The sequence below is a fragment of the Notolepis coatsorum genome (assembly GCF_963971535.1).
Source record: "Notolepis coatsorum genome assembly, chromosome: 17".
Classification (NCBI taxonomy): Eukaryota; Metazoa; Chordata; class Actinopteri; order Aulopiformes; family Paralepididae; genus Notolepis; species Notolepis coatsorum.
This window is the reverse complement of record NC_140181.1, coordinates 53,804,815-53,826,986: the sequence shown is the minus strand read 5'-3', so window position 1 is coordinate 53,826,986 and position 22,172 is coordinate 53,804,815. Positions and strand designations below refer to the sequence as shown.

Here is a 22,172-nt window from a genome sequence, read left to right as displayed (position 1 = left end):
AAAGTAAAACGTTCCTACATCCTGAACGATAGATAATCGATGTTGAATGGGCCATAGTAATGTCAATTTAGCAATACAATTTAAAAAGTTATAGCCCTGCAAAGAAGGTAAACATCGCCATAGGCTTAGACTGGTGGCAGTGATCAAACATTGATGGATATAAGCGTGGCAGGGAATGTGTTAAGGGCTCGAAATTGCCTGGGTTTTGGTCATATGCTCCCGAAATGCTCCTGCTGTTTGACTGCTTCTATGTGCAGTGAAAACTACTCCCAACGTTTTAGAACCTAGTGATTAATTTAAGTCGGGGCAACCTAACATTAGCCGCGGAGCTAACGCTAGCTAACCAAGCTCATATACACAGACAGACTGCTCAGGTAGAAAGAGGGTGGGGGGGCTGGGGGCGAGCGGGGACCAGGCTCTGTGTGTGCGCTGGTCTTCTGAAAGTGCACAGAAGCTGCTTGCGTAAAACTGAAACGGGCCAATTAACACTATGATCGCCGGGAACGAGTTTTCACGTCATTCCGAGCCATGCTCATTCTGCCGAAGACGCCGTAACTCGTCTTAGATGTCAATATTTCAAAAATCTGTCATCGAAATCATATTTCCTTTCCGGAGCCCTGAGACAGTGCAAAGCTCCACTCAACTCTCTAGCAGTTCAAGAGCGCCATCTGGTGGCCGATCGGCAGATCGCCAGCCGGAAATTAACCTTTGAACCGGTAGTGCTCATCCATATGTGGTCCTGCCACTCGCTATCGTTAGAGAGACTCCGTATTGACACAGTGAACATCGATCGGTGCAAATAACTCGAAAAAACATGATTTGGACGTATATACTATTATACAACCTGGAAATGGATCGGGCATTTCTCCATCGCATAATAGAAAAAATTCTGTTCCACGCTCATCTGCCAGCGGCGCGAGGAAGCCACGGTGAGTTTCAACGTTATTTTCTAACGTCTTCTATACTAACTGATCTGATGAACATATGACCAAGTCTGGATGAATCATCTAACGCTGCCCACGGAATTATAAACGATCCCCCGCCCATCCGGTCATCATCAGATGATACGTAGAAACTTCTAGAAGTACCTCCAGTTGAAATGTATTATCTGGCACAGATCGCTATCAAACTGTATTTCATCATGCATGCATTTGGAGCTATAAATCAAGTTCTGGAGAAAGCTGCAGAAAACGATAATACTTATACTTTAGACCATATTTTAGTATGAATATGTGAATGAAAAAGTTTAACATTGCTACACCCTGAACAATACATATAGGACATTGAATGGGCCATAATAATGGCAATTTAGCAATACAATTTAAAAAGTTATAGCCCTGCAAAGAAGGGGAACTTCTCCATAGACAAATAGAGCTGGCGAGGGAAGGTAAATTATGAATTTAACCCATGGCGATTAAAGTGTTAAGAGCATTACTCACCACCGGCCATGGCAGCCTTGTAGCTGGCCTCGTTTTTCTTCCTCTGTACTGCTACTTCCTTATGCAGAGCTCTGATACGCTCCAACTCCTGCTCCTCTGAGCTATTGTGACTGAGTGGACAGCAACACATCAACCATCATCCATAACAGAACATCATCCATATCAACATCATCATCAAAGGGTACAGTTCGTTGGCCTGGATTGAATAAAGATTATTCTAGCGATCGCTAGCTTTCTGTGATCCTTAGTCGGGGACAGGCCTAGTGACATCACATCTGGTATATTATGATATGAAATGTAACTTCAATTAGATTTCATGATGGTTTTTTTTGTTCTTGGTTTATTGAGATGTTTAAAGAATTGTCCAGCCCATGGGGACATTAATTTTGGGTAAAGTATAATCCCCATGCCCTGGTGACTCACTGTGTGGTGCTGGTGGCGGCAGCCCGGGCTTTCGGCACACTCCTGCGGACGTTACCGCTGGACCGACGGACGTTACCGTTGGACCGGCGGACGTTACCGTTGGACCGGCGGACGTTACCGTTGGACCGGCGGACGTGCTGTTTCGTAGAGCTCCTGGAAACAGTCACAGCTAGCCAGTCAATCTCTACACAACACCAGGGTTGAACTTGTGTTGACTGAAACAATCCAAACAATTGTTTGTCATTACAGTCGTGCTTATATAGTTCTACAATGATTAAAGAGTTGACTCAGAATTATAGACCCCTAGCCCCATTCGATGGCATTTTTATTAGTCTTTTCTCATCACAATCCATGCTGTGCTTCATACTAGACATCATCCTTAGTTAGCCACCAAACTGCTGTAAAGTTAGTGGGGCCAGTGTAAACAGGGCTATTATCATTTTAGAGCTTGCTCAGACTGATGGTCTCATTACTTTAGTTTTGTGACCAACTAGCCTATAATAATTGGCATGTAGGAAATGGGGCTCAAATTCTGAACTTACCCTTTAACCCAACAATGAATAACCTCACATTGAAGGCAGCTGGTATTCTGTCTGTAATGGAGTGGCCAGTGCAGTGTCCAGATCTCAACCGCATTGAGCTGGAAGCAGCGTGACCGTATGGTACGCAAAAAGGCACTTCAAGCAAATCCAACTTGTGAGAGGTGCTTCAGGAAGCGTGGGGTGAAATTTCTTCAGATTACCTCAACAAATTAACAGCTAGAATGCCAAAGGTCTGCAATTGCTGCAAATGGCACATTCTTTGACTAAAGCAAAGTTTGAAAGAAAAACGTATTATTTCAAATAAAAAAGCATTATTTCCAACCTTGTCAATGTCTCGTCAGTAGGGATGGTATAGTTAGTATTTTATCAATACTGCTCAACGGTTTGGTACTTTATAGATACTCTTATCTATTATTTTGCAAGAAAAAAAAATACAAATTAATGAACAGAATCGACATGTTTTAAGTGTTCGAATTATAGACTTTTTATAATCAACAACAAATGTAAGATACTTTTAATTTTACAGCAAAATGCTAGCAGAAGTTCAAACAAACAGTTGCATGGCAACAAATTAATAAATAAATAGGCTACACGTCTCTTTGCGTTACAAATTGTGCTCACTGATATGGACATAGGCCTCTTTACTTACCGTACTTTTCGGACTATAAGCCGTGGCTTTTTACCCCATTTTCGACCCTGCGGCTTATATGCGACTCTACGTGACCAAACCCGAAAATGTTAAAATCAAAATAGCTTTTTTGACTGCATTGAAATGTTATTTATCTGTTCCCTTATTTGCTAAACTTGTAAATGAGTTAATTCTTGTTATTTGTCCGACAGTATTGTGTCCCAATGCTAATTACATATGGTAATTAAACATTAAAACACCTGCGGCTTATATATGTACACATCATTCAATTTAGCTGCTGCGGCTTATATTCAGGTGCGGCTTATAGTGCGAAAAGTACGGTACTTAGAAAAAGGAAACATCAAGAAATACGTTTATGGTATTCGACCATGCCATGTGTGTTTTATTTTATAATGCCTATGATTATTGCTGAAGTCTGAGTCATACAATACTCACTGGCTTTCATAGCCCAACTTTTCTTGCTCAAGACTTGTTTATGAGTTTGCAATGCATGTCAGGTAGGTAGACCATAACAGAACAATTTTGATTGACAGTCGATTCTGCCAATTACATCACAGCGCTTGCACCCACCTCTGCTGTTCTTACCAATCGGAAGCTCTTCGTTTTTTTTACTTCCGGAATGTCGGCCATTACTCTACGAGAGATTCAACTATCGGAGCTCACGCTAACAACGTTAGCTCGCCTCCGGCCACATTGACAAGTACCAGCGCTTATACATTACTGGCAAATGTTTTGCACTTGTCACACTTGTGGCAACGAGCGTTGTCGGCATCAACTTTAGTCAAATATAAGACTTTCGAACGTTTCGTTCTGTCCGCCATGATGAGAGCAGAGCCGTTTGTAGCCTACAACTTGAGTTGTTCTGAAGCACCCGCATGCGCGTGTGTAAGAGTACCAATAACGTCGGGTCTTATCAATACTCCCGTTTTTCTAATTTAGAACCGGGTTTCGGGGGGCATCCCTACTAGTCAGTAATTATGTAGCATTTCTGATTGGACCACGGTTTCGAGTCCCTAGCCATGACCTCTACCTCCTTGTGCACAAAATCATAAATAACCAACCCAACTGAAGAATCAGTTTATAGAAATGTCCTCAGTCTGACCGAAACTTGACCCCAAGACAAAATCGGCCTCAGTTCCTCCACAGGAGACTGAGGCTTCATGTTCAGAATTACCTTTTGCATGTTAGTTGACTCTGGCCTCACTACAAATGGCAAGATGAGATAGAGTCTTGATTGACATACAAACAGGATAGATTTCAACAGAAGGCCAGCGGCAGAGAGACACTCACACTCTTGATTTCTTGACAGGCGGTGTCACTTGAACTGTGGTTGGCTCCTCGCTGACCGCAACCTTACGCTTAGATACCCTTCAGAGGAGACCAGGGAGATTAGAGTGATAAGTCATCAAAAGGGGGAGGGGTAAAATGCCCAGAGTTTAACTTTAAAACTTGTATTTCTTCTTATACATGCATTCAAGTTTCACAAACTACATAAGTAGGTTACAAAGAATCCCATTGTTTGTTTCTTCCAAGACAATAGCTTAAATCCCATATAAAAAGGCCCATGTCCCCTTCTCTCCCTCAATGTATCCTAGTTGGCCAAAATGGGAGCACTCTTTAGCCAAGCACATTGACCCCCTATCCATCTATCCATTTGTACTAGATTACATGCATCCTATTAATAAAAGCGTCCTATTAATAAAACTAAGGTCTTAGTCAATTAAGACCAAACTGACTTAATCCACCAACAGGCTACATGTAGAAGTTATTCATCTGGTCCTTGACTGATATTTTGCAATATACAAGAACATTGAATTAATAGTTGGCCATCTGCTGGCACCATGTCTGCTAATTTGCATACAACATTTTCTGATCTCAGCCAGTATTGCACCTATGAACGCAAAATTCCTTCTCTTAGTCAGCGACACCAACGAAGATATTCTCGCCCCTGTTACGATGTTTAAAACTGGCAACATGTGTTTGAGTTTTGCCCCTCCCATTGCCCAATTTGCTTAGTCTCAAAGAAAGAAACCACTAAGTATTTCTCTGGTCTGCATCCCCTTAACAAGTGTGTATTTTTTACACAACATTGACATCATGACATGTATGGCATAGTAGGGACATACAGGTATATAGTGTTAGTAGGGATGTACCGAAATTTCAGAAAATGACCAAAAATTGCCTTTCGGCCGAAAGAGTTTACTGAAAATATATCACCGAAACAGAAACAACCTGTAACCTAACGAGTGTTGTTGTGATGTCATCAAAACGTGGCTTCAGTCATTACATGCGCTCTGTTTCTATGTGTCGCACTGTTTCGATGTAAACTCAGCATGCAACGCGTCCAATAAATGAGTCTTTAACATGCTTTATATCCTTATTTACTATATGCCCGTCGCGGTTAACTTAAGGGGAGGGGATTGTGTTTCTCACAATGACGCCGTCTGTCGTTGATAATATAATCTGAAGAGCATCATTATTATCATTCTCGAGAATACACGTCGCCAGGGGAGGAAATTAGGCCACTTTACTCGCCAAATGAGTATTTTTTACGTTTGGCGAGTGATTCATGAAGACCACTCGCCAGTCTGGCGAGTATACAAAAAATAAAACATTCTGCAATCACTGCACTGGCAAACGGTGCGCGTCTTCTGAGTGTTCGCTTTAGTTGACAGTGCCACGAGGGCACTGCACAAGACCACCCGCGGACATATAATGTTTAATAAACGTTTGCCCAGTACTGGCCAACCCGCGGACATATAATAATAAAAGTCCCGCGGTACTACTAGGCTAGCCATCCGGAGCACTCGCAAACTGATAACGTTAAACACAGCAGAATATGGAAAACAGACAGACTGACCAACGGGGAACTGCATCCAACCCTAGTACAACCATCGAGTATAAGTTACTAAGGACACATTTAAATAACAGAGGTGTAATGTTGTCTACTGGAACTGTATACAGTGGTTAGCTTCTAGTTAGCGTTTTAGCTAACGTTAGCCCCGTGTGCTCAAAGCAGCCAGCTAGGTGTATATCTGTTATGACTATAATGTTTCCAAAAAAGCACCGGACTACGACGTAAGGTTAGACATTTTATTTCATGCTCAAAAGCCCCTGGCTTGCACATCGCAGTCACGAAAGGGGCTAGCTCAACCAGTGCACTGTGCACAACGTCAACAGCACACCAACCCAACTGACGTTACCACAACACTTGACGGTACTTCACAGCACTGTCGTAAGACCACCGTGCTGTCTTAAAGGCACAGTGTGGGTGGTGGCAGCATTACTAACAGTAGCGATTTTTATTGTTTTGTCATGACCAAACATAATCCCAACATAGATAGGAGGTGTACTGTATGTCAAATGTCGGTCATGTGGTGGAAGAGTTTAGTACAGTCACACAACAGAACACCGCTGTAGTACAGTCACACAACAGAACACCGCTGGTTAGACCAGCGCTTCTGTCGCGCCGCAAGGGCGTGTGCTAGTGGATTGATTGGCCGTGTGGCCAATCAGAGAAACGCTGAACGAAAAGCTGAACACAAGTTGGTTGCCTTTAATATTCACGCTACCCAGATGCATACACAACATTGACGCGGCTTGACATACAAAGAAGTAATTATCACAATTAGCGATTTTTTTTTGTCTGGTAAAAAATCGGTTTGGCTGGTAAAAAAAATCAGATACTCGCCAGTTGGCTGGTAAGCCAAAAAGTTAGTTTCCTCCCCTGCACGTCGCATGTCTACTGTGCCAAAGTCAAGAGAGCACATTCATCTGCGGACTAGAAAGGTGCGCTCAGTAGAGCACAGATGTCCGCCACTTGACTTGGAATTAATGTACTGTATGCATTCAGAAGTGCTGAATAAATGTTTTATGGACCCATAGTGATTATTTAAGTTAAGTTTTGCCATAATCATATATTTTTCCATAATCAGGTAGCTGAACAAAAAAAATATTCTATTCTATGAATCATTTTCGGCCTTCGGCCAACTGTTTCCTATTTTCGGTATCGGCCAAGAATTTCCCATTCGGTGCATCCCTAAATGTTACATTTGTGACATATATGATATGCAAATATATGTTACCCATAGATCCTGACAGAGATTATATACATTATGATGGGGAGGAGACTGTACATTAGGAGGAGGGGGTGGTAGAAAAAAGATACATACGGTGGGGAGAGAATATATACGGTGGGGAGGAGACTGTCTACACAGATACACCTGTGTGATGTTGCTATGGAGTTAAGCTAATAAAGGTGACTCAAAACCACAACAGGGGACTCACGTATTTGTACTGTGAAGTAACCGTTAACACGAAAATGACAAGTGTTGTTTCTGTTTTTCTTTTTGAACACGGAACAAGTTAACTCACCACTACAGCCCGCAGTAGCCTAGCCAGTCTCTTGAAACACAGCTATCTTCAAACTTCCACTCGAAACTCTCTTGTTGGGTGGTGCCGCTCATCCTTTTCATCTGAGAAAACCGCGGCGGTTTTTCTTTTTAGTGGCCGGCTTACTCCTTCCATTTAACCGATGCTATTAAGCTAACGTTAGCTAATCGGTATAGCAGCGTTACAGTGGAAGCAGCTACTAAGCAGGTGGTGGCTGTGACGTCTGTAAACAAGGAGTTGATGGGCGAGGTTGCAAAACACACCGCAGTTTTCAATTATTTTACATGACTATTTTGCTACCCTGCCATGTGGCGGACAGACCTCTCAAATGTCACTCGCCCAATAGCCTCCAGCTGCAACCGCAGAGCGAGCAGCGTCCTGTCTCGAGTCGCTGAGTGATGACTGCTTGGCGCGGCCCCGGTAGATATTTGGCGCCTCCGATTGGCTCAATTTTGTTTCAATCTGTATGCATCTACAAATCATATTATACCAGGTAACCAATTCCGTCAGACTGCGAATCAAATTGACGGAAATCCGTTGGAGACAGAAGGCTTTAATGCCTGTATGCCAAATATTCCAAGTCAGCCACATCAGCAACAATAAAATACCTGCGTGGTTGAGCAGGCGGTTGAACCGGGGGCTGAGCGGCACTCCTCTTCGGCCTGGCACCCATCTGAGTGGGACCTCTGTTGCCCCAGGAAGTAACAATGTTGGGTGGTGGGGACGCAGTAGGTGCTAGAATATTAATAAAGGAATATTAATTTGATATTTGAGAATGAACTTGTTTAATAAGCATGTATCCACCGATTTAATTAATGAAACACTTGACACGAGGGTAATAATTATTGTATTTTCAGGCTGTATCAGCCTGAAAATACAAATATTACCCTCATGTCATAATCACATACCACAATATACCGAGCACACATTAGGAACAAACACATTCGAATGTAACGTTAGTTGATGTCACAAAGAAGGGTGTATCCGAAATCCGTCTACAACATTTGTAACAATTAACTGTATTAGACATTTGTTAATGATGAATAGGCTTCACTTTAGATTAGGGGACACAATAGTATCTGTAAATGATTTATAGATGTTTTATGAATGTCTTAACAAATCATTTGTTGAACATGAACAAAGAGGTACAGTATAGTAGTTTTCATATCAATTTTTCAAAGCATCTACAAATGCGTTACTACTAGGGGTGGAACGGTACACATTCAAACCGTACACTGTTCGGGGCATGCGTGTATTGTTCGGTTATTGTTACACCCAGAGAGGCAGTAACTAAGTTAGCCGCAAGCTAACCGTGGAAACGCTCACAGCGAAGTGATTCCACGACACTAGTTCCATTCGTGGGGAAGGGGGGGTATATTGACAAGGCTTGACAGAGGTTCAAAAGATAACTTCACATTTATTTCAGGGCTGTACGTTAACTTTTTTTGCACATAGCACTGGTTCTACAGAGGTTGATAGTTTTGTAGAACAGGCCAAAATCTTGTAGCACAAGTATAAAACGTGTTATATATGTAACGGTCACAAATGTGCCTATTGTATTTGTGTTATTTAGTTGCAGTGCCATGTTTGGCTGTCATTTTCATGCTGACGTCACACAGCCAGACACGTTACGTGTAAGGAATTCTGGGATTTGGTGTTGGACTCTACTAGGGGTGGGAATCACCAGTTATCATGATACGATATCGATTCTTTAGACAACGATACGATATTTGCAGATATCTGCCACGATACGATGCAGGTGCGTGCAATCGATATGAGACGATATCATAAGCCCATTTAACACAATCAGTAATATTTAGATCAAGGTAATGCAAATATAATTTGAAATATTTTTATTTTGCTCTTCCAGACATTTAAATGAAAAACTATTTATTGTTTTTAATACAAATAGACCTCCTGTTCACTATAAAGTGCCACGTTTTGATATATTGAGCTTTAAACTTTTTTTGGAACTCACAACACGCAACCTAAAACCCCTTCCTCTCCCAAACCGTTCCTGCAATTGTTTTATGTTGCATGATGATCATGAATAAATTTATTATATGTATTGTATTTTTTGTGTTTAAAAAGTCCCCACTCTGCTGTTCTCTCTATGGCTCTGACCAGTGAGCAGGGTTAGCTGGTTGTTAGCTTACGCTAACGTAACTTTAATACACGACGTGGTCATAAAGGAATGGCGAGGATTGCAAAGCATGTTAGATGTATTTGACCAGTTGCGGAATAAAACAGCAGGGATTTGTTTTGGGTGGCGAAATAGGCACACTAGCCTTGCTATGTTGCAATGTGCGTGTTCCAGACGCTACTGCTACTACCGAGACGAGTACTGTTGTGTGCTGTGGAGCCGAGCGTTCTTTTTTAGTAATAATGGTATTTATTCACCAACAGGTGATTGTATAGATTAGTATTAGTATCATTAATTGACAACTATGCTCAATGAGTTCACCCACAGAATAGTTGTTGGGACATTATACGTTGTTGCACTTGCTATCCAGTCTGCTCCGGTTCAGTTAGCTAGTAGCAGAGGCTCTGGCTAGTTGTGATTTGTAATGCACAATAAAATGCAACATTCTCTTTTGAGACTCCGCCTCACTCTTATCATTGTATTCCATTCCATTCATTGTATACTTGTATGCCGTGACAATTAAAACTCTTGACTTGATCATTTGGCACTAAAAGCTAAACATCATCACCGGTATGACTGTCTGCAACATGTCATTAACACATCCCACGCCGGAAACGGCTTACGACGTGTTTCAAGTTCATGCGAATTCTGCCAATCCACAGCGTTATTGAGATCACATTTAATTTTTTCACCATGTTATTCATAATTCCCTCACGGAGCCTGGTCTGATGCAGTGGGAGCATACACAACTCTGCAACGCTTCAATACTGCCCCATGGTGGATGATCGGCGAGTTGCCAAACCGGAAATGGACGAGTCGATCTCGGTGTGTCTGTTGCGGGACTGTATACTAGGGCGGGCCGATATCAGCAATTATGACATCATCCCGATAAACCAGATAACGTTATTAATAGCTCCGATAATATAATATATTTTTTGGTAAAAAAAAATGCTGTGTGGGTGAATTGGAATGAAGTGAGTTTGTTTTGACTGTAGGCTCATCCCGTTTTGCCAGTACTGTGGTACGACTGACAGCGTGTGGTTTAGGAACAGGGCGTTTTACACAAATCCAGCGCTCCCTTTCTTGGCTGTGACGTAGGCACGTACGTTTCTGAATCAGCGCGGACGTTAAAAACAAAGATGGCCGCGTCGGTACTCGGAATTTCAGAGGAAAAAGATCGCTTGCTATTTGTAATAAATGCAATGCAGAAGTTCCACAAGGAGGGAAAAGGGCAACAGCTTGTAATACATCCAGCCTGACGGGTCACCTGCGGCATCACCACCGCTACGATGGTGTGTTATCGTGTTAACTTAGAAGCCTACGACGACGCGAGGAGCTAAGCAAAGCTAGCCCCTTCCATGGCTGTGATGCAACCCTCGGTTGAACGCAGTCACTTATTGCTCCATAGTAGCCAGGTTAATTTGCACCACCAAGGACTGCTTAAAAGCTAGCAGCTTGAGCCCTTGGGTCACTTCTGTCAAACATCTTTAATTTAGCAAACGACTCGTCAATAGCTTGCTTTGGATTCACAGCAGCTTCTAGCTTCTAGCTTGTTGCAGGTGACTTGTTGTGGTGGTGATGTGTCCACTCAAAGCCTTTTTTTCAAGGCTCCGCTTTGAAAAAAGAACAAAAAGCTTTGAGCGTCTTAGGTTGGATGTATTATAAGTTGTTGACGGATTGTGAATTTTCATTTGGAAAAATAAATATAGTCACTTTATCAGTCAAAACTGTTGTCTTGGCTTTTGTTTCTGTTGTCTGGTTAGGTCACATTTAAGTTAGTGTTAAGTTATTGTCCTGGGAAGTCTTCTTATGTATTATTATTGTATTGTGATATGTTTAGTTTCATGTTGAAAAATACACACGAATTATAAACGACCCCCCCCCCCCGTTCATCCGCGCATGATCAGTCATAACGTTTAGGATCATGTACAGTTGAAAAACGGCATTTGATAATCTATATATGCGTTTATGCCTATATCTCACGTTCTAGAAATTACTGAAGAAAACGATAAAAACATATTTATATTCTAGATGGTATTTTCGTATGAATCTATGAATGAAAAAGTAAAACGTTCGTACATCCTGAACGATAGATAATCGATGTTGAATGGGCCATAGTAATGTCAATTTAGCAATACAATTTAAAAAGTTATAGCCCTGCAAAGAAGGTGAACATCTCCATAGGCTTACAGTGCTAGCAGAGAGTGGTATAAGATGCTCAAATTGCGTGGCAGGGAATGTGTTAATTGCGTGCATGTGTGCGAGAGGTCGATCAGTGATGACACTTAGGTTAGCCACGTTAACTTGAGCTAGATGGAAAGACAATGTAACGTTACTGGTGAAAAGGTGATTTACCTTGGAATTAGGGCTGGGCGATAGCAAAAAATCATGTCTGCTGTTAAAATGACAAACAGCATTGACACTTTAATTCACGGTCGATTAAAAACATGTTTGTTTTATAATGCTCACTCTCAGCAGGAGGATACCGCACGCATTGTTGATTAATTATGTCATATGGGATCGGAGCATAGAATTGAAGCGTACTCTCCGATACCAGCATTTTAGGCTGTATCAGAGGCATTTCCGATACTGGTATCGGAACACTCAGTTCCAACGCTGTGTTACTGTTGACTACTGTTGTGAAGGGCCAGATTAAACCGAATATATATATTTATTTATATATATATATTTAATTGTATTTGTATATTCTCTAATATTCCCTGATATCCCTTGTATATTCCTTGTACAATATGCATTGAATATCCATTCTAGCCTACTGAACATCCCATAATAGTCTCCATTCTACTATTGGTCGAGACCTTGGTGCCAGGCTGCCATACCCCTCAGACCCAGTTCAAACGTACCGCTCCACATGTACGAACAAGTCCTAGTTCCGCGTAGGAATCTGGCTACCGCACCACTAATGGGACTATTTGTTCATAGTGCGTATATATACTGCGCTACTAAAGTAGGACTTTCTTTTCAGTCCAGTTTCTTACCCTCCAATAGAGTCACAGACGTAAAGCCTCCCCGCGACGCCACGTGTGGGAGTAAGGCCAAGTTCGCCTACCATCGGTATTGAGACATCGTGTATATTAATATTTGAATAGTCATATTTGGCACTATATCGTCGAGTTGGACGTAGTCTATTAAGCTAATAATAGTCTGTTAATATATAGTGCTTCGTGCGGTGAGAATACTACCGTAGTCAGTACCCCATCGTTTCGGGCAGAGAACTGGCTGCTTACCCAGGGTGGTTGACCCCATGTGAAGCTGCACCCGAGGAGCCCCAGAGCCGACGAGCGAGTGGACCTGTATACCGGATTATTCTACCGACGACAGCCCGCCTTCCCAGGCACGGATTATGCTTTGTATACTTTGATTATTCCATGGATAAAGACCCCCGACACTGCCGTGTGTTGGAACCCCCCCCCCTGGAGAGGACGCAAGGTGAGGAGACGCTCTGCAAGACGAGGTCGCTTCACGTCTCTCCCCCGTGGACCGGAGAGAGCCGGCCCACAAAGAGTCCACCTGCTTTCATCTGTGGTCCAAGGATCGCCGGCGCATTGAACGGCACTACAGTGGGTTCACCTGGGATACCCTTGGCCGGACGAGGCAGCCGGATTCTACCCCCCCCCCCCCCTCCTACTCCTGTCGGCTTACAAGCGACCGGATTAACCCCCTCTAGTGTATCTAGTATATAATCATTAAAGTATCATTGCTGTTATTCCTTAACTATTCCAGGTCGTATATTTACCACCTGCGCCTTCAGAGATTGGACATTCTCTATTGATATACCGACGAATACTCTTTGCCATAAAAGTGCATACTATTTCAATTCATAAATGTAATTAAGTGATTAAGTGCTTGTTCTACACACCATCGCTGTGTAGAAATAAAGACCTGTTTCGACTTCGTACATTTGTGTTGGATCCGTTTCATCTACGTGAGAGTGTTTATGATAATATATTTATGCCGTGTACTGGGTGGCCGAATATTAAGTACAAAGGTAGTGGTAGTAAGTATCATATCTAGTAATACAGTCAGGGAATTGTACCCCTCAGTTACAATTGGTCCTTCGAGCCGGATGGTAATTAGTGTAATATTAATATAGTGTTATTAATATTGAAATGGCCTATGATGAACACTCCACGAAACGATCCTCCTAACCAACGCCCGCAGCGCGAACGACGGCTCCCTCAGTTACAACTACCGTTTACTTCCTTGTGTGACGTCACTTCAAATACGGCAACCAAGACGCTCAAAAATCAAAAGTGCGTCGATTAGGTACCATGCAGTGAAAAGCGGCATAAGAGAATACTTCATAATGTTCATGCAATTAAAAAGAAAATATATATTTAGTACACGTGATTTTTTTTTTAATACGTGACTTTTCCTTTTGATAAGAAAGTCTAGTGCTGGTTGAGCATATGCACACTTTTGTTTGCACTAAGTTAATACTTTGACAAATGTTGCCTATATTTTTCAGTCAGTTCGGTCTTTGTGTGCCAAACATTATTTTTTTTTTATCCACTTTTTCTCCCATTTTTCTATATTTTCTCCCATCCCAATTTCGTATCATCCAATTCAACCCTCCCCTGTCACGAACGCTGTTTCTTGCCTCCCACAAGCCGGCTGCAATGTGGACTAAGTCATACATAGCACAAGTCCCCTCCGGTACTTGAGGTAACAGCAGTCGCATCTTTTCACCTGCGCAGCTCGATCTCTCAGTGTCGAGGAGTAACGCGTGGGAGGCTCACGCTGCCCCCGACACTTCCTGATTCTACTGCGCAGGCGCACCAACCGACTTGTAGGAGTCGCTTGTTCACAACGTTCGATCCCCACCCTTCAGTTTTCCCTCCCCGTAATACGGCCAATGTGTATTACTGCGGACGACCAGCTAAACTGAAAACAATGTGGAGAGCTGGATTCGAACACGCGAATCCTAGCGTCTCCACACTGGTGGCGAGTGCCTTGCCCACTACACCACCTAGCCGCCCTGTGTGCCAAACATTATTTAAGGCAAACTACTGTAACCACTTTTTTTTTACCAAATAAAATGAGAAGCATGTTTAAATCGGCAATGCCTCGCCTCTTGCTGTACCAAAATCTCTCCTAGCTCTAACCGGTAACGGTCGAAATAATGTGCCTGATGTCAAACTGCCTCACTTTCAGTTTTTGCATGACTACACCCTTGAGAATACCAGAACAGTTGGATTTTTTTTAGACTATATATCTTATGCATGGTATTTTTAGTGTTACATTTTATTTTAATAACATACCGAATCTCTTTTTTTTACCCAAAAAACGTGAATTTTGTGAACTGTTCCACCCCTAGTTACTACACATTACACATTATTTAATGATGAACAAATTAAATACAATGTTGATAATGAGTTATAAATAATGTAGAACGAATTTGTAAATTATATACAAATAGTTATAAATGATTTAATAATAAACGAATGTATATAAATAGTTTGTTCGTGATTAGTTCATCATCTACAAATACCTTATAAAGGTCTTAGTGTTATTATAAAGTGTTACAGAAATAGTTATTAACAAATTGACTAGTTAGATTAGAGTTAGTTGGATTGTCTCATAAATTCATATTTATGATTTCAAGTCAGTAAAGGTGTAAAGCATTTATGCATACAGATATATGATTTATTCAATTTATGTTTATGCTCATGGGGTAGACACCAAAAAAGGTAACTTACCAGGATCTTCTTTCTGACAGGGAGTTACAATGGCCCAAGGCAGGTTTGCCTTTTGAGTTACCGCAAGAGGCTTGTCATTATTTCTGAGAGGAGTGAAGTCGTTGCCACCGACAGCTTCTGAAATAATGCATACATTAATTGATCAACAACGATAACTAGTATTTTTGTGAAACACTACATGCAGTTGGTTTGCTCAGTAGCAAATCCTGAACTGACATTTATAACATGAGGACCTGGTCAGACTGAACACATGATTCAGCATAAACATGATTAACGTTGTCCAGTGGAATGTCAGGAATGCACAGCTAGTTTCAAGTTTCTTTAATAGTTGTCATACAGTACTACTCTAGTAATCCAATTTTAAAACAGGCAAAAGTAGTAGTTAGTTCTTTGGAACATCAGCAAAACCAAATAACCGATTGTGGATTTTAAGAGGTCGGGGGCTATGGACTAAAGCTCCCTCAGCATCTATGGTGCACCGGTAGTGATGCACCGATGTGAAAATTGTGGCAGATACCATAATATTGCTGTTCGATATTATATCGGCAGCCGATATATCGTGCATCACTATGCACCGGTCAAGAGAGTTAACAATTTCAAGTACCTCAGAGTCCACATTTCCGAGGACTTGATATGGACCACACAAAAGACAATGTAGTGGGCACGGCAACGCCTCTACTTCCATAGGCGCCTAAGGAAGTTCAAAGTGAGTCAGAAGATCTACAGAGAGTGGCTCGATCAGCTGAACACACATTTGGAGGTAGGCTTCCCACTCTCCAGGACATTTACACCAGCGCCACGGCTAAGAGAATAGTCAAAGACTCTAGTCACCCAAACAACTGCCTCTTTGAACTGCTGCGGTCAGGCAAGCGCTACCAGAGTCTCATGGTCAGTACAGAGAGAGACTCAGAAAGAGCTTCTATCCCAAGGCCATCAGGATGCTCAATGTAACACTTACTTAGCCCCTATCGTGACTGATGCACGCCAACAAGGTTTGGCTGAGTGAATCCAGTCCCTTGCTCCTCAATAGGAAACCAACCTAGATTTACCATGAAGAACTGATTGAAAACTTTATTAACAGATTGCAGAATTAAGGGGATGCAGACCAGAGAAAGACTTTAGTCTTGTTTACATCAGGGTCCCCCATTTTCAATTCATCGCAACATATATGACATACAGATAGACAGAACTGCTACATCTATACATTTATGACATATCAGATTTGCAATTACAGTACCGTTTGTGATACAAAAAGAGTCCAGAAAAAAAAAGTATATACATTTGACGTAGAAACTGTACATTGGATTGGGTAGGTGGGGGTGGGGGGGGGGGACTGTACATTGGAGGTGGTTGGGTGGGTAGGGGGGGGTTGGGTAGGAGTGGGGGGGGGGGGGGGTTGGGAAGGAGGGGTGGGTGGGCGACACTGTACAAACAAAACTGTACATTGGATTATTGACAAGACCATACTTGGTAATTTACTGTACATTGGAGGGGGTTGTGTTCGGACATTTACAGGGGCCAGTTTCGAGTTGCAGTCTCCCTTAGGTGTTTTTTTGAGAGTGTTTTTGAAAGTGGGTAGTGATTCACATTCCTTTACAGCTTTGGGTAGGGCGTTCCACATTGATGTGGCATAATTGCGAAACGTGTTTAGTCCCTTGTTTGAGCCGAATCTGGGTTTAACATGATTTGTGGAGCTCCCTCTGGTGTTGTGATCGTGGTATTCACTGACCTTTGGGAAGTATTTTGACATGTATGGGTACCATGGTCGTGTAGTGTATCTTGTAGACCAGGCCCATTGCAAGTTGCTGTACTCTGTCGTCTACTCTAAGCCATCCTAGATTGTCAAAGTGGGCAGGGGTGAGGTGGGTTCTAGGAGTAAGGTCAAGCAGTAGTCCGACCAGTTTGTTTTGAGATGTTTGTAATTTTGTTTTTAGCGCCTTTGAGGTGCTTTGGTACCATGAGGTGCAAGCATAGTCGTAGTACTGGTCCTACCCGCAGTCCTACCCGCAGTCACGAAAGGGGCTACCGGTATGTAACACTAACCCATCCACATTCCTTGCACACATCCAGCCTCAATATTCACTTTAGACACACCATATCTTATCTATTTATTACAAAAGATTTGCACTACATCTATAGCACATTTTTGCATTAAAAAAAAGTTAGCATGCGTCATCGTTTGCATTTTGTACTTTAGTGTGTATTTTGTATACTATAGTGGGTGCTTTCGCTGCTACAAGGAAGAAACACTGATACTACCACATGCATATAAACTACTTTAATACCTACCAACTATAATGTACTGTATAGTTGAATATTGTACAAGTTATATTATGGCAACTACCTAGGTTGAGATTTGGTTTTAGGGTGTTGCTCTACAAAACAAAGATAGTGGCGTGTGCAAAGTCCATCCATCCAATAGCATTTGTTTTTATTAGTCCCGAAAGGGGCTAGTAATGTTATAAACTTACCGTCGAACCAATGGTCTGCGTTGTCTGCAGTGTTATCCAGAGATTTGAGATCGATGACATGGGACGGTGCATCGAACTCGTAGTCAGGTTGATCATTCGAGTCGCTTTGGGCCATCATCAGGCGTGTCGAGAGCTCTCCTACACAAACAGCGACATCGATGCATTAACGTTAGCAAAGTTAATGTCGGTCGACCAAACAGGTTATGTGCACATAACTGTTGTGACGGAAATGTTACCCATGTCCATCTGTGTTAAATCTCTGTACAGCTTTGACTAGTTAATATCAAATAAGAATATTCCACAACACTGTGCTATGCTAGCGAACGCTAACCGACGTTAATTTAAAGACAATGCTCAGAAATTATGCTCACAAAGGCGACTTAAATCTAAATAAAATGTGTCTAGAACATGCTCCAAACTTACCTTCAAAGTGTGCAACTTGGCTGGTAGTGGTTACCTTTTGTGCGAGCACCGTAACTTAACTAAAACTATGAAAACTGTCGAGTCCGATAGTGGGGAGCGCCGCTTACGCTTACAAAATGAGGCAAGCAACGCAACGCTTACGGTTTAAATATTCTTCCCTTTTGAATTAGCCAATGACTAACGGCGTCTCTATTTACCGTTTATGCATTGGCTCAGAAGGCGCGTCACTTGAATCGAAAAGGAATTTCCGGTCAGATGATCATTTGGGGTGGGGAAAACAAAACCGTAAAAACATGTGCAAAAAAAACAGATGTATGTACATTAGTATTATTGTCTACAGTGATACAGGTGTATATATATATATTAAAAAAAAATATATATATATATATATATATATATTTTTTTTTAAAACACTATGGTAGTACTGGCCAGCAGTATAATGTTGATTATTTTATAAAACCATTTGTTGAGAACCTTCCATCTGAATGAATGAATGAAAACTTTATTTAACAGATTGCAGAATGGGTACAATACAGTACGGCTCAATACACACAATTGTTAAGAGGATGCAGACCAGAGAAAGACGTTTGTCTTGTTTACATCAGGGTCCCCCATTTTCAATTCACAACATACATGACATCATGACATTTATGGCATAGGGACATACATGACATACAGGTATATAGTACTGTTACATTTGTGACATATACAATATGCAAATATACAGTACTGTTACCCATAGATCCTAACAGAGATTACATACATATGATGGCTTAGAGTAGACGACAGAGTACAGCAACTTGCAATGGGCCTGGTCTACAAGATACACTACACGACTAAGGTACCCATGTACATGTCAAAATACTTCCCAAAGTTCAGTGAATACCACAACCACAACACCAGAGGGAGCTCCACAAATCATGTTAAACCCAGATTTGGCTCAAACAAGGGACTAAACACGTTTTTCAATTATGCCACATCAATGTGGAACGCCCTACCCAAAGCTGTAAAGGAATGTGAATCACTACCCACTTTCAAAACCACTCTCAAAGAGCACCATACGGGAGACTGCAATTCGAAACTGGCCCCTGTAAATGTCCTAACCCAACCCCCTCCAATGTACAGTAAATGTCCTAACCCAATAATACACGAGACCCTCTTCTTGGGACCAAGTAAGGTTTCGTCGATATTCCAATGTACAGTTTTGCTTGTACAGTTGTACAGTTCCCCCCCCCCCCCCCCCCCCCCCCCCGCAGGTGTGTTGACGAGTGACTGTGGCAGTGCGGGCTGGTAAATTAAACTCACTTCCCCATAACAGGGTTAACAGAGACATAGGTACAGTAGTTAGGAGTGAATTCACTTCTTAGTGCAGCGGCCTGTCTCGTCGCCCGCGGACGCGGGAGCCCCCTGTTCGACTCCCCCTCGGGACATTAACATTTAACATCAAACACAACACAGACCAATATGATCCGTCACATGTGTATTGAGCTGTACTGTATTGTACCCATTCTGCAATCTGTTAATACAAATGTCAATCAATCAATCAATCAATCAATCAATCTTTACGGTGGCCAGTTTCGAATTGCAGCCTCCCATAGGTGCTCTTTAAGAGCGGTTTTGAATGTGGGTAGGGATTCACATAATTTTTACGGCTGTGGGTAGGGCGTTCCACATTGTTGTGGCATAATTGCGAAATGTGTTAGTCCCTTGTTTGTGCCGAATCTGGGTTGCACATGATTTGTGGAACTCCCTCTGGTCTTGTGGGCATGGTATTCACTGACCTTTGGGAAGTATTTCGACATGTACATGGGTACCTGTGTGGTGTAGTGTATCTTGTAGACCAGGCCCATTGCAAGTTGCTCGTCTACTCTAAGCCAGGGGTTCTCAACCTTTCTGCTGCCAAGGCACCCCTGTGTTCAATAAAATATTCCAGGGCACCCCTACATACGACAAAGACTTTTCCGGTCCTGTCTTTTTTGCTACAATGATGACAAAGGTGCTTGCTTTCAAAATAATGTTTATTTAAGAAACCGGGAAACACATTTGTGTGTATATGCAGGCTATAATGCATTATTAACAGGTGTTTCAGATCTAAATGGCTTAGTACTGTTGACATTACACTGCTTGTAGTAGTAAATCACATAGCATATTTCTTTAAATAAAATTACAGAAAATTATCACTAAAGTGCTATCTGTTGCAGCTGCCCACTTTTCCATAAAAATAGCATATTTGGATAAGTTTGACCATTTCTCAAAAACAGAAAATCATGTATTTTTTTTTAAATACAGAAAAGAATCACCAAGTTACCATTTCTCAAAAAATATAAATAAATACAGAAAATAAGCACTCGTTCACTCAGTGGACATTTCTAGCTCAATGCGAGGTCTGCTGCTGCTGGCTAATAATACGGTCAATACGTGGGGAGATCTTTGACAAGGCAACACGCATGTCATCCTCAAGGCTCAACTTGGCCCTACATTTTGTTTTCAGAGCTGTCATGGATGAAAAGCCAGCTTCACACAGATATGTGGTGCTGAATGGTATCAACACCCTTAACTGCTGCATCATGAGATACTTGGTACTCAGCACCACACTCTGAAACTAGCTCTCCAGGTGGTATCAGATGAGATTTCAATGAGTTCTTCCAAGAGTTTGGATGGAGATGTGTCAGGAAGCTTTGTCTAAATGTTGTCTGTAAAGTTTTTTTTTTAATCCAGAGTAACTTTTATCTCAAGGCACCCCTGGCAGCTCTCTGCGGCACCCAGGGTGCCACGGCACCCCTGTTGAGAACCGCTGCTCTAAGCCATCCTAGGTAGTCAAAGTGGGCAGGGGTGAGGTGGGTTCTAGGAGTAAGGTCAAGTAGTAGTCTGACCAGTTTGTTTTGTGATGTTTGTAATCTTGTTTTTAGCGCCTTTGAGGTGCTTTGGTACCATGCGGTGCAAGCATAGTCGTAGTATCCTTGAATGAGTGCTCCTGCCAGAGTCTTCAGATTCAATCTTATGTTGAAGATTCTGGGGATATGATCGGCACGGCGGCACGGTGGTGTAGTGGTTAACACTGTCGCCTCACAGCAAGAAGGTCCAGGGTTCGATTCCCGCTTGGGGACCAGGTTTCCATGATGCCAGGTACCCAGGTGGGGTATCTCCCAGGCCTTTCTGTGTGGAGTTTGCATGTTCTCCCCGTGCTCGCAAGGGTTTCCCCCCGATAAGATAAACCCAATGGAAAAACATGCACAACAACAGATCGCTAACGCTGTGGCGTCCTTGACGCACTTGGATTGGTCCCCTGGCGCGGCTCACGTTGACGCCTGTCTGCTCCCGGCTGCCCTTGGGGGGGAAGGACGACGGGATGGGTAATCGCAGAGACGAATCGCATCGGCGATTCTAAAGAGACAATGCATGCGTGTGTGTTCCGGTGTGTGTGCTAAAAACTAACCACTGTGTGTGTACCGCTAAAACATTGAGTGTCGTTGCATGCCGAATAAAGACCTCTGCAACAGGTCCTGCATTATTATTATTATTATATCAATGTAAGTAACTGGGGCGGCTACGTGGCGTAGTGGGCAAGGCGCTCGCCACGAATGACGGAGACGCTGGGCTTGCCTGTTCGAGCCCAGCGCTCCACATTGCTTTCAGTTTAGCTGGTCGTTCATACTAATACACATTGGCCGTATTAGGGGGTGGGAAACTGATGGGTGGGGATCGGGCGTTGTGGACAGCGACTCCTACAGGTCGGTTGGTGCGCCTGCGCAGTAGAATCAGGAAGTGTCGGGGGCAGCGTGAGCCTCCCACGCGTTACTCCTCGCCACTGAGAGATCGAGCTGCGCAGGTGAAAAGATGCGACTGCTGTTACCTCAAGTACCAGAGGGGACTTGTGCTATGTATGACTTAGTCCACATTGCAGCCGGCTTGTGGGAGGCAAGAAACAGTGTTCATGACAGGGGAGTGTTGAATTGGATGATACGAAATT

General features: G+C 42.5%; 1 protein-coding gene across 2 annotated transcripts in view; it reads right to left on the bottom strand.

Annotated features, from left to right (window-relative positions):
• The window catches only part of tpx2 (TPX2 microtubule nucleation factor), a 50,372-nt gene extending 32,026 nt beyond the window's left edge, over positions 1 to 18,346 (bottom strand). For both annotated transcript variants that reach the window (XM_084333792.1, XM_084333793.1), the window contains exons 1-7: positions 18,203 to 18,346; positions 17,780 to 17,917; positions 15,309 to 15,425; positions 8,054 to 8,180; positions 4,344 to 4,421; positions 1,863 to 2,015; positions 1,440 to 1,549 (exon numbers count right to left, since the gene is read on the bottom strand). In XM_084333792.1, coding sequence (XP_084189918.1) covers positions 1,440 to 1,549; positions 1,863 to 2,015; positions 4,344 to 4,421; positions 8,054 to 8,180; positions 15,309 to 15,425; positions 17,780 to 17,897 — 703 coding nt within the window. In that variant the 5' untranslated portion in view covers positions 17,898 to 17,917; positions 18,203 to 18,346. The remainder of the gene's footprint in view (positions 1 to 1,439; positions 1,550 to 1,862; positions 2,016 to 4,343; positions 4,422 to 8,053; positions 8,181 to 15,308; positions 15,426 to 17,779; positions 17,918 to 18,202) is intronic.
• Between the last annotated feature and the right edge of the window lie 3,826 nt (positions 18,347 to 22,172).